This window comes from Mesocricetus auratus, unplaced genomic scaffold (genome assembly GCF_017639785.1).
Source record: "Mesocricetus auratus isolate SY011 unplaced genomic scaffold, BCM_Maur_2.0 Super-Scaffold_100011, whole genome shotgun sequence".
Lineage (NCBI taxonomy): Eukaryota > Metazoa > Chordata > Mammalia > Rodentia > Cricetidae > Mesocricetus > Mesocricetus auratus.
In genome coordinates this window covers 61,744,027-61,757,144 of record NW_024429195.1, presented here as the reverse complement: position 1 = coordinate 61,757,144, position 13,118 = coordinate 61,744,027, and the positions used below count along the sequence as shown (strand labels likewise).

Below are 13,118 nucleotides of genomic sequence, written 5' to 3'. Positions count from 1 at the left end.
CTTTCCTCACATTTTTTGCCCATTCACAGGGGACTAAGCAGATCCTAGAGGAACACCATACTCTCCTCCCTCCTGTGGACTTCCTCGGGGTTCCTTTCTAGACCACCCTATTCCTAAGTGTCAGCACCCAAAACCTAGAAACAAATTTTGTCTGGAATCCTCAGTGGCCACACCTAGCAAGACTGTGGCCTCCCAGGCAACACACAGTCACCACACCTTCCTGAGAATGAGAGAGGGCAACAGAGACAAAGGAGAAAATCAACTCAACAAAGACAAGACGAGATATCAGTGCCTAGAACTACAATATTCCCAAACCCAGATGCCTAGAAACGAGCATAAAAGCATAATAACAATAAGGAAATGGCGTTCCACTAGAGCCCAGGATCCTCACCACAGTAGGCCCTGAGTATTGAAACAGCTGAAGCATAATGCGAAAACTTTAAAATAGCCTTATGGTTACTATAGAGGTCCTTAAAGACGTATTAAATAAATCTCTTCAAGAAATATATAAAAACACAAACAGTGGAAGGACATGAATAACACAGTTCAAGAGCTAAAGATGGAAATAGAATCAACAAAGAAAACCCACACTGTGGGAAATCTGGAAGTGAAAATTTTAGAAACTTGAACAGGAAACTCAGAAGCAAGCTTCACCAACAGAATACAACAGATGGAAGAGAAAATCTCAGGCACTGAAAACACAATGGAAAAAATGGATACCTTGATCAAGGAAAATGTCAAATCTAAAAAATTCTGGCACAAAACACCCAGAACATTTGGGGCACTAAGAAAAGACCAAATCTAAGAATAATAGAGAAAGGAGAGGAGTTCAAGTTCAAAAGTACAAAAAATATTTTCAACAAAATAAAGAAGAAAATTTTACTAACCAAAAGAAGGAGCTGCTATCAAGGTATAAGAAGCAAACAGAACATCAAATAGACTGGATTACAAAAACAATCCCCTCTTCATATAATAACCAAAACACTAAACATACAGAATGAAGATAGAATGTTATAAGCTGCAACATAAAAAGATCAAGTAACATATAAAGGCAGACCAACTAGAATTCTACCTGACTTCTCAATCAACGGAGGCTCTTAAAGCCAGAAGGGCCTAGACAGATACGCTACAGACTCCAAGAGACCACAAATGCTAGGCCAGAATACTGTACCCAGAAAAAGTTTGAATTATATTATATGGAGAAAATAAGACATTCATTGATAAAACCAAATTTAAGCCCTGTCTATTTATAAATCCAGTCCTACTAAAGATACTAGAAGGAAAACTCTAAGAAAACCTAAGGACCTTATCAACACACCCAAGAAAACACAAAGAATAAATAATGCCAGACCAGCAAATCAAAATAGAGGAAGCAAACACCCACACACACACCAAACAGGATAACAAGAATCAACAAAGATTGTAAATTCATATCTCTCAACATCACCAGTTTCAAAGTACCCAATAAAAAGACACAGAATAACAGACTGGATATGAAAACAAGATCTATCTGCCTGCTGCATCCAAGAAACACAACTCAATATCAAGGACAGATATCTCTTTTATATAAAAGAGTGGACAAAAGTTATTCCAAGCAAATACAACTAAGAAGCAAGCTGTTGTAGTCATTTAAATATCTGAGAAAATGGAATTCAAACCACAACTAATCAGAATAAATAGGAAAGAACTCTACCAATAATACATTGCTATTCTTAACAACTGTGTATCTTACAAGAGTACCCAAGTTCATAAAAGAGACACAGATAAATCACATATTGACCCTTACACACTGATAGTGGAAGATTTCACTATCTGACTCTCACCAGTAGACAGAATACCCAGACAAAACGTAAACAGAAACATGCTGGAACTGACTGAAATTATAAACCAAATGAACCTAACAAATATCTACAGGACATTTCACCTGAACACAACATAGAATAGCATCTTCTTAGCATCTCATGAACTTCCTCCAAAAATTGACTGCATATTCAGACACAAAGCAAGTCTCAACTGATATAAGAAATTTTAAATAACTCCTTCTAGACCACTATGAACTAAAGCTGCATACCAACAGCAACAGAAAACTTGCAAACTCATGGAAAGTGAACAACTCACTACAGAATGAAAAATGGATCAAGGCAGAAATAGAGACAGAAATTAAAGGTTTTTGAGATAAATAAAAATGAATATATAACATATCCAAACTCATGGGACACAATGAAGATGGTTCTAAGAGGCAGTTTCATAGCACTAAGTGCCTACATCTATGTTTTCAGGGCTGACCATTTGGCACTGAACAACAAATTGGTGTGCTCTTCTCTGCAGAAGGCCACCTTTCCCACACCCACATTCCTTGGTTTTCTGTACTTCTTTAGGTAAGGTTGAGGCCTCATGAACTTTCTCCATCCAGTTTGGTACAGGGCAGTCATGTTGGTGAGACTTTATGGATGTAATTTCTGGTATTACCAGGAGATGCCCTCTCACAATAAAATTTCTGATCCTCTGGCTCTTATAATATTTCACCTCTTCAATATTGTCTCCTGATCCTTAGGTGTGAGAGAATGTTGTGTATGTATTCACTGGGACTGGACCCAGAAAGCACCATGCAAAGGCAAGAAGCAACCAACAGTCCTACCCGACTATTTTGCCTCTGAAGAACACCAACAACCATCATGGCACAATAAACTTACAGATGAAGAAGTGGCATTAATACCTAGGAAGTACCCAACAACACTCTAAATGGACTTAAGACCCACTCAATACGATGGACACCATGCCCAGTATATTCCCTACCAACAATCTATAAAATATTGTCCTTATACCCACAGATAAGTATAATCTTGACCCCTCCTCAAGGAAACTTTTCTTTTCAACAGATTGAGACTACTACAGAAAACCACAACCAATCAATGTGCAAATTTGCAGAGCCTAGTCCCAATGTGATTATATTTTAACTAAATATATGACTCTTTTTAAAGTAATAATTTTAATTAAAATATAATTACATCATTCCCCTTTCCCTTTGTAAAAAGGAAAAAAGTCCTCTAATATATAAGGAGGGGTAGAGTTATTTAAAATGCTGTGTAAATAAACCTTTAATGTAGCATAATTTGTGACTTTGAAAGACACTTTGCGAAGGTGTCCCTCCAGCGTTGCTTGCCTACCATTAGTAATCAGAATGAAAATGTATCTCTGAACTCAGCATGACAGCCTTTATAGTTTATTCATTTATCCTTAGGAGACACCCAGAGCTGAGTGTTCAGGCAGAGAAATGACTCAGTGATTTTGGAGAGTGGAGATACACTGAGAATTTTCTCAGCTAGCATTCAGAGCACTCTCAAAGGTAATAATAGTACCTTGATGCCAACCAGCTGGAATACACTGAATTTATTCAAAATCTAAAAACAAAAGTACCATCTCCTTCTACCCTCCCCTTAAGAGAGAGAGAAAAGAGGAGGGGAGAGAAGGACATGGGAGAGCAGGAAGGTTGAGCCAAGGTAAGAATAGAGGAGAAAAGTATGGGAGATACCATAAAAGAGGGAGCCAGTATAAGTTGGAGGAGAGATCTGGCACTAGTGAGATCTTCACTGGCATTAAGGCTACCCTAGATGCCCTCCCATGATAACAGGAATGATAACTACCTTATATGTCATCCTAGAACTCTCATCCAGTGGCTGATGAGGCAGAGGCAGACACCCACAGCTGTGAACCAAATTGAACTCCTGGAACCCAGTTGCAAAGAAGAGTGATGACCAAAGAAATCAAGATTGGGCTGGCAAAACCCACAGAGGCAGCTAACCTAAACAAGGGGGAAACACATGGACCCCAGACTGAAGACTGAGGGGGCCAGCATGGGACTGATCCAGACACCCTCCCACCGAACCTGGGTGACAGAGAGGAGGCTTTGGCAATCTGTGGGTCCTTGGAGAGTGGAGCAGTATTTATTCCTGGCATACAGAAGGACTCTGGGAACCCATACCATGTGGAGGGATGCTCTCTCAGCCTGAACACATGGGGAAGAACCTGGGCCATTCCTGGGATGATGTGACAGACCCTGAAAATCCCTCATGGAGGCCCTTGCCCTCCCTGGGGAGTGGAGGGGGGATGGAGTGGGGTTGAGGTGTTGGGAGTATTGAGGGGGAAGAGGAGAGGGAGAGGGAACTGAAAGTGACATGTGTAAAAAGTTAAATAAAAAATATAAAAAAGATATTATCTAATAAAAGGTGTTATTACAAAGATGCAGATGACAGTATGTCTGGCATATTAAATTATGAAGTACATGGACAAACTTAAAAATGTTTTTCATGAATTCAAAATTCATAGAGTTCTGTTCAGAATTTTGGTATACATCTGTGTCAAATTGATTAGTGGTTATTTCCCAAAATCAGAAAAGTTAAAAATTTTTACTTGAAGGCTTGTAATAAAGGAAATTATGTGATAAGGGCAGAGAACCAGTCTATGCCACCAAAGGATTCCTCCTTACTGACTCTTGTTATTTCGATGATTACTGTGCACTATGCATAAGAAAACTAACCTCATTTGTAAACTGCCTATCTGAAATGAAAGCGTAACTACACACATCCAAACTCATTCACGCACATGAACACAAAATCAGCCTGGACTGATCTCCGTTACTAGAGCTCCACGTGTTACTTCCAAGCACAAATATAAACTTGGGTTCTCTAAACCCGATGAGGTTCCTCAATGGACTATATTAATTATCTTATTTGCAATCAGCAGCCCCGTCATATCAATGAGTTTTCACAACAACAATTGCACATACAACTTAACTGAAAGCATGGACCTATTATAAGAGAAAGATCTATTTTTAATAGTATTATAAAATTCTAAGAATAGACAGCTGATTTGAGCTCATTCTTCTTCAGGCAATATCATAGAATCCTTCGGAACCCCTCCTTTTTCCTTTGCCAAGGGAGTAAAAGCTGGTAGCTCAACAGGAGCCAGGAATTACCACTGGTGTCTATCCCACTGTCTTCCTCTGTACAGATGGGAAATGTGCAGGAGACCTTGAGACTACTTCAACAGGGGAGTGGGCCTCTTGGGCACTGAACACGATCCTCCATGAGCACGCCTCCAGCTTCTCAGAAGGCTGTCAAGACAGCCCCGTGTGACCCACCAGAACAGGTGGGCCTGGAAGCTCAGGGCTAGGTTTTCCCAACCGCATTGTTATTTCATAACTGATCAGGAGACTAATAAATGAACCCTGAAATGGGGCTCAGGAGACCTACCATCTAGCCTAAGCTTTACCTTATCTGCTGTGATTTATTGGTCATTTTATTAAAACAGTCCTACCTTGCCTTGTCTATAGGAAGTTCAACATGTTTTCTTAAATATTTTCTGGAACTAAAATTCTCGTTTGAAATTACATCTCTAGTTAAATTCTAATACTCACTTATCCCTGTCTTAGAAATAAGCTCATAAGACTGATAACGGAAAGCAAATTAATGTACTTTTACCAATACAAAGTAAAATATCACGTCTGCAATGTTCAGAAAACATTTTTTATAATTCATCATTAAACTGTTGTGTCCTTGATATGATAGTCGTCTCAGAAGTAAAATAACTGATAAGCATCCTGCTTCTTCAAAAATCACAATAGAGTGAAACTGAATCATTTTCATCCTTGCGCTTTGCACAGCTCAGACAGCCAACCGCCACTGTGACCTGAGAAATCCTCTGTACATTTCATAATTTTTTCAGCATGTGCTTTGAAAACAAAATGGACTTTATATGACTAATGGGGTTGGTTTCAATTCCAGTTCATCACTTGCCAGCTGGCTAGCCTTAACCAATTAAATTCCCACCAATTAATATGAACTTTAGAATAGAAGAAACCACTTCCTTCTATACTGCTATATGCAAAACAGGTTGTGGAACAGCGTAGATGTCTGCTGAATGAATGACCCTCGGGAACCTCAGTTTTTCATGATGAAAAACAATAACTTAGTGCTGTAGTCTGCTCCAGAATTAAGATGATAACTTACTTGAAACCCATGAACAACGTTTGGCCAAGAGTAAATAAACTAAGTCACAAAAGAACAATTATCCTTCTAAAAAGTCTGCCTTTAGGCTCAATATTCATAAAATCAACAAAGCATGGCAATATGTAATTTGATATCAATTAAGTTTAGTTCAAGGTTGTAGCAACTCTTGTGCAGTAAAGAACTGCTCTTGTCACTCCTAGTCATGCAGTGGTAATTACCAACATCATTCCCTATCCACAATGTTGTGACATTTCATTATATTAGATCTGTGTGACAATCTCAAGAAATTACTCTCAGTGGAGATATACTGTCTTGCTAGATTTCTAGGTCTTCAAAGCCAAGGATAGAACTTCATATTTGTATCTGACAAACCTAAATGAGCATGCCAATATTTGGCTATTTGTGACCTCCAGAATGAGAACTTTATAGAGTTCAGACAGGAGCTAGTCAGTATAAGATTATTCATTTAAATGTGTAGATGAAACAGGAACCTTCCAATTAGATCTCGCTTGGCATACATTGGAAATTTGCCCCAATAGTTATCGCCCCAAAATGTGCTCATATTACAATGGAAACAATAAACAAAGATTATTGAGCAAAATATTTGTCTTGTGTTAATTGCTCATGCACCAATGAAACTAGGTACAAGTGAACTTTTGCTTATGTTATTTCTGTTAGTTGGGGTAACCCCCACCATACTCACTCATCTAGCTGCCTATTCAACAACCTTTACAGAATCCTTTTACCCATTCTACCCTCAGCATTAAGACTCATGCTGAACTCAGCCTACACCCTAAGCACTGTTGCCTTGTACATTTGTGTACAAGCTCCGCATTGCTATCTTTATACCCCTCTAAGAACACAGAAACTCAGCCTTCGAATGTGCCTCTGTGCTTATCTAAAAGGAAAGCAAGTAGCTACTCAGCCTAAAGTCTGCACACTAAATGAATGAGTCTTTGGTATCGTTTTAAAGGTCTTTTTTTAGCAATTTTTATTAAAAGATCTTTTATATAGGAAATTAGTTTTTAAATTTTATAACAGCTAAACCTTTCACCTACATTTTTGCCAGAAGGAGTGAATAAATTTCTTTATACAAAAAAAAAAACAATGAGGGTTTTTGTCTCATAAAAGTACAAACAGCAAGGAAATTGTCAGCTACGTTTACTACATAACTAAGAATTATTAAACAAGCAAATGAAACCACTTACCAGACTCTGATGTCCTTACAGAGAGGAGTGAGGATGACTGATTGCCGTGGCCAACTCTCGTATATGACCAGACAGAAATATTATAGAGGGTGTAAGGTTTTAGGTCATTTAAAATTATGTTTGTTGTTGAGGTGTTCTTTAGAAACAAGTTATCTGCATTTTGGTAAAGCACCTCATAGGCAATAATAATCCCATTAGGTTTTTCAGGTGGGGACCATTGCAATCTCATTTCACTTGGAGACACATCAGTTACTTTGACATCATGAGGTGGGGATTCAGGCTCTAGCAGGGATAAAACAAAACTGTTAAGATATGTAATTTTTCATGTTTGTTGTTTTGCATATTGAATCTTTCATGACATAGAGAATAATATCCTTTCCTTCCTTCTTTCCTTCCTCCTTTCCTTCCTCCTGTCATCCCTTCCTTCTTTCCTCCTTTCTTTCCTTCCTTTTTAATTAAAAATGTACTGTGTAATCTTACCATCTTCTGGAGTTCTCACAAAGATGTCATTTTCTTCTGACAAAGAACCTTCCCCAACATGAGTTGAGGCAGCTACTCGCATTTTGTATCTCGTATATTTCTTCAACCCTAAAGGAAAACAGAATAATTGTTTAAAATCTTCAAAAGAAAATAACATCCTTAGATTTGAGTAATGGGGATAATATGAATAATTTACTAGAAGGACTGGCTCTTTCAGTCAGCTTCCATATACTGTTAGTCTCCCAAATTCCTTGGGCTTCACGGTTTTCCATGCAGATGATATCAGAGATCTTTCCTATAATGTTAAGGCAATAATATAAAACTGAAAAAAAAAGAATTTTTTGGCACAGAGCAAGGAAAATTGGCACACACACCACTGCCAACTGTGTTGTCTCAGCTGATTTTCATGTGAATTCATTTGTTCAAGTCCTCAATCATGAATTATTTTCATGCACTAGATACAATATTTCTTAGGTTAATTGTATTTCTGTAAAAGTTGTGATGATAGATATCCTTTTTACTTTTGTGGATAGATATAGCTGAAGAAATAAGTTGTATCATTATTTCCATAAAGATTTCTATGATGTCCAAGGAGCACATGTCAATAAAATCTGGAATGCATCCTGCGGCATTTAAGGTGCATAGAAGTGTACATTTTCTATCAAAGGAGGAGTCAAACAGAAACACGAAGTTTCCTTCTACCTGTGATGAGAAAGCTGGTATCTACAGTAGTCATCTGGAATGCTCTGTGTGTATCCAATTCCATTGCATAGATTGTATAATGAGTGATTTTCCCATTGGGATATTCTGGAGGATCCCAAAATAGCAAAATAGATGAAGAACTAATATTTTTATAGTTTATAGTTTGGATGGAGCTTGGCACTTAAAAAGAAGAATGAACAATTAATAGGAATGAAAAAGCAGAAATATTAATCACAAGAACAACATTTGCAAGCAATTTTTGCAAAGGAAATGCATTTGTACCTTGCTCATGCGTCCGAACAGTGAGAACCGTTGGTGGTCCTTCGCCCATGATGGTGAAAGCAGATACACTAATGGTGTGCTCAGTGAACGGTACAAGCCTCCTGATAACATAAGACAGCTGTTCAGCAGTGATGTCAGTAATATACTGATTCTTGGTGGTTACTATTGGAAATCAACAGGAAAAAAGACATTTGACTCTACAATCAAAATTGTTTTATCAATGAAACCTAATAATATGTATTAGTATCTTCAAACCCTCTCATATACAGAACACTAGACATACAATTCATAATAAATATGAACATTTTATGAGTTCCAAAGGCTCTCCAATATCTATAAACATCTTGTGTTCATAATATAGCCTTGTAAGTTGCTTTATAATGTTTTATATATGATATATATGATAGCAGGGTTTTGAGAAAAAATATAACTTTCAAGAAGAACTGGCCTAGGTTTTCTTTCCTGAACACAAACACTAGACAACAGTATAAGAAGGTAACATTATAAATCAATGCTAAGCTTTACTTGGAGACTTCAAGAAAAGAAAGTATACATTTGCTAATTATGGTGATTGCTTACATAAAGTATTCTTGCTTAATGTTTAACTGATGCCTGCATGTGTCAACAAAAAGGTCTAAGATGTTTGTTTTATTTATGAATTTTGTCCATTGATTTTTAATTAGAAACTAAGTTAAATGTGAAATATATAGAGGAGAGGAATAGAGTAGCTGTACTAGAACCCATGTATTTTTTTAGTTTTTAGTGTTGCCCTATTTGCCTTTGCACAAGAAGCATAAATCCATAAAAGAAAGACATACTGATAGAAGTGCAATTTCTTTTACTAATTCTTCCATGAATATAAGACCATAAAACCTGTACTTTGGTATAAGGCAAATACAAGATCATAGAAAAGGCAACAAAACAGCATTCTGTTCCCACCTAACAGGTTATAAAAACAAAAGACACAGTGCAGGCAGGCCTGTGATACCTAATCACGTACCTTCAATTCGCCATATATTACATTCTCCTTTTAGAAACAATAAGACTCACTGACCCCAGGAAAGCAAGTGTGTACTCTAATGACATCACCACATCCCAGGGATACCTACACCTGTTTATTACACCATGCACTAGAGTTGTAACTTTCTGACCTATTTACCTTTAGTGACATTTGAAAACCTATTTGTCAAAGGCTGCAGAGAATGTGAGTTCTGTAAATGATTTGAAGATATATTAATCCCTCCCCATCACACCTGCTTTGGCAACTGTAATAACTGATTGTCTATGCAGCTTGGCTAGGGACTCTGGGGTGCTACTTTCTCTAGGAGGAAGGTCAAATAGGTTAGAAAGGGCCAGTGCTGCTTGTGTGGCATTTCCATTTGTTTCATGAGGCTATCTGACAGTTAAAAAGAAATATCTGACTCCAGCCTATGGACCATTAATAACATGGTTGAACTCTAAACTCAGGTTCATACCTCTGCTAGCTATTGGTTTCAATGACTTCAGAGGAATTAAATTTTTACCTACCAAGTGGTGAACTCTGGTCTTCAGCTCTCGTCCTGCCAGGAAAGTCATTGAATGGGTGGCTGTTATATATGAATGAAGCCAAGGAGTGTAGGTCCGAAGATATCTCTGCTGAACCCTCATAAAATCCTATCATTGGTTCCACTAGGTTCATCATTTCTGGAGACATGGGGCTGTTTATATACTGTAATTTAAAGTCGGTATTTACAAAGAATGAAAAATCAATACTTTATTATTTAAATATTTGCCAGTTTGGAATTATGCATTTTTAAAAAAATAACATTTCTGTAGGCACTGTGTTCTTTACTTTCCAAGGTTTTGTTCTCAACTAAATCCCTGCACCATGGTAACATAATACAATCACTGTAGTTCTTATTAGATTCATACTGGGTTTTTTTTTGGGGGGGGATGGGGGTAGTAGTTTCAGATGTGTGTTGTTTTCTGCATGATGTAATTAGATATTTTCAGGCTATGGTTTCATAACCAAAATATTTTAAGTTGTCATTCCACAAATAGTAAGTATTCTGGGCATATTATTAAATGTGTTTTGCTTCCTTCCCTAAGCATCCTATTTGTAAACTACTTAAGAGTGGCTGAGTATCAATACTATCAATACTAGTGATATTTGAAGTTATCTTTAACTAAATGAACTACAGACAAAAAGAAACTTTTCATGTAGCAGGTTTCAAGCATAGTTCACAGTGCACCTGTCCATAATTCTGAGGTATATTGTCAGTAATGTCCTTGTTCCTACATTCCACAATGTAATCCTCACAAGTCAAATCCACCATTATAACAAATACTGAAGTGAAAATAACAGAAGCATATTACAGATGTATGTAGTAAAAGTTGAGGCAGGGATAGATTGATGTCACTTTCCTTTGTTGCTCCCAGCCCAGCATAATGGACCAAAATAGAACTGAGGAAAATGTTTTAGTCAAATGTCTGTATAAAATGTTAACTTTGAAATGAGTGCTAACCACTAATTTAATTTTCAATTTTTTTTATTTTTTCTTTGGTTTTTCAATACAGGGTTTTTCTGTGGCTTTGGAGGCTGTTCTGAAACTAGCTCTTGTAGATCAGGCTGGTCTCGAACTCACAGAGATCTGCCTGCCTCTGAGTGCTGGCATGTACCACCACCACCCGACACTACTAACCACCAATTTAAAAAGTATTACCTCAAGAAATTTAAGAATTAAAGCAACATGTAGACTTTGGATTCTAATTTAAACATACTGGTCAATATAGGCATTAGAGATGAGAAGAACATTTGATTATAGTATAGATTAGATAATGCCAAGACAATACCAGTAATTTTTCTAGTTGTAGCAATGTGCACTAGTAAATGGATAAAAATGTCCATTCTCTAGATATCTATGCTAAGGTAAGCAGAAAGAGCAAGAGTGATATGGAGTATGGAGTTCATTTTTAAACACATCTGCTGCTCAACAACAATGGGAGCCATCTGAGGGGACATTTAGGATGATGCTAGTTGCTGAATCTAGGTAGTGAGTGGGTTGATGGAGTTTTACCATGTATTTTTCTCTACCCTTATTCCATACCTGTTTGAAAATTCTCAAAACAAATCTTTTTAGGACAAAACGTATTGAATAAAACACCTGTTTTAGCAAATGCCTCTTTTGCTTCCAAACTGACGTCTAAAAGCCCCTTTAAAATAATTTATTCTGTTTCTTACAAACTAAACACTCTTATGCTTTCAAAATTAATAACCAATTAGTTATGTGTGCTCTGATTATTGTTATGTTCTGTGACACCTGCCTCTTAATTCCCTTACATGTTTTGAGTTGTCTTTACTGCTGGAGTCAAAACTAGGTTTTCTTTTTCTGGTTAGCATTAATGTGTTCAGTGTTTTAAAAGTAATAGTAATAGGAGATGCTCAGGAAAAAACTCGGAAGATTAAAAAATAGAGTAGATAAAGAACAGAGTAGTTCAATTAATTGAAATACCTACAGAACATGTTATTTAAATGCCACCTTTTCTGAGATTTTCAAAAAATTGGGAAATGATTAAAGAAAACTTACAACCTCCAAAATAACGTTACTAAAATAAAACCATCCAGAAGCTAGGAAGATGACCAAGGCAGTGAAATGTTTACTGCACAATGATGAGGACTTCAGTTCCTATCCCTCCAGCACGTACACAAATGCCATGCAGCATGATAACCTGCCTGCAAATTCAATGCTCAGAACGCTGACTCAGGAAGTCCTCAGAACATCTACCTAGCTAGGCTAGCTTTCTGAGCAGGCACTGGGCTTCTTTAAAAGATCCCACTTCAACAAAAAGAGTGAAAGAGATTTAAGGGGATAGCGCCATCACCTTTGGACCTCAACAAGTGTATGAACATCTATTTATACAGCACAGGCTAAAAATAAAAATAGTAATAAGAAGACAGATGGGTGTAGTATATTTATTGAGAAGCCAGCATGGCCACAACTGTGAGTCTTGGCTCAATGACAGACCCTGTCTCTAAAACTAGGGTGATGTCTCCTGCAGAAGAGAATCAATTTTCTTTAAGAGTGTAACCCCTGATAAGGCTACAACACTCCAGTGGATGTCTTCATGCCCTGAAATATATGGACAGCACAAACTAGAGTCAATGGTTTATTAAATATAAATAATTAATAATTATTTAATTAATTAAAGACATGCTTTGGGTACAGTAGGCAGGTGGAGTGAATCTGGGAGGAATAAAGAGAGGAAGATTGGGTGAGTATGATCAATAAAGGTTCAATACTGAAAGAATTAATAAAAATGTTTTAAAACTAAATGAAGTGATAGAGAAATATATCCTAATATCAACCTCTGATATCAGCCTCTAAGTGAGCACACATGGGAAGACTCCCCAATAATATATACACTCACACATATGCACACACACACACACACACACACA

At 37.1% G+C, this 13,118-nt stretch overlaps 1 protein-coding gene across 1 annotated transcript in view; it reads right to left on the bottom strand.

Moving 5' to 3' along the window:
• The window catches only part of Ptprq (protein tyrosine phosphatase receptor type Q), a 172,112-nt gene that overhangs the window by 132,558 nt on the left and 26,436 nt on the right, over nt 1-13,118 (bottom strand). The window contains exons 10-14 of the mRNA XM_005068049.2: nt 10,208-10,388; nt 8,681-8,842; nt 8,399-8,578; nt 7,697-7,804; nt 7,217-7,498 (exon numbers count right to left, since the gene is read on the bottom strand). Coding sequence (XP_005068106.2) covers nt 7,217-7,498; nt 7,697-7,804; nt 8,399-8,578; nt 8,681-8,842; nt 10,208-10,388 — 913 coding nt within the window. The remainder of the gene's footprint in view (nt 1-7,216; nt 7,499-7,696; nt 7,805-8,398; nt 8,579-8,680; nt 8,843-10,207; nt 10,389-13,118) is intronic.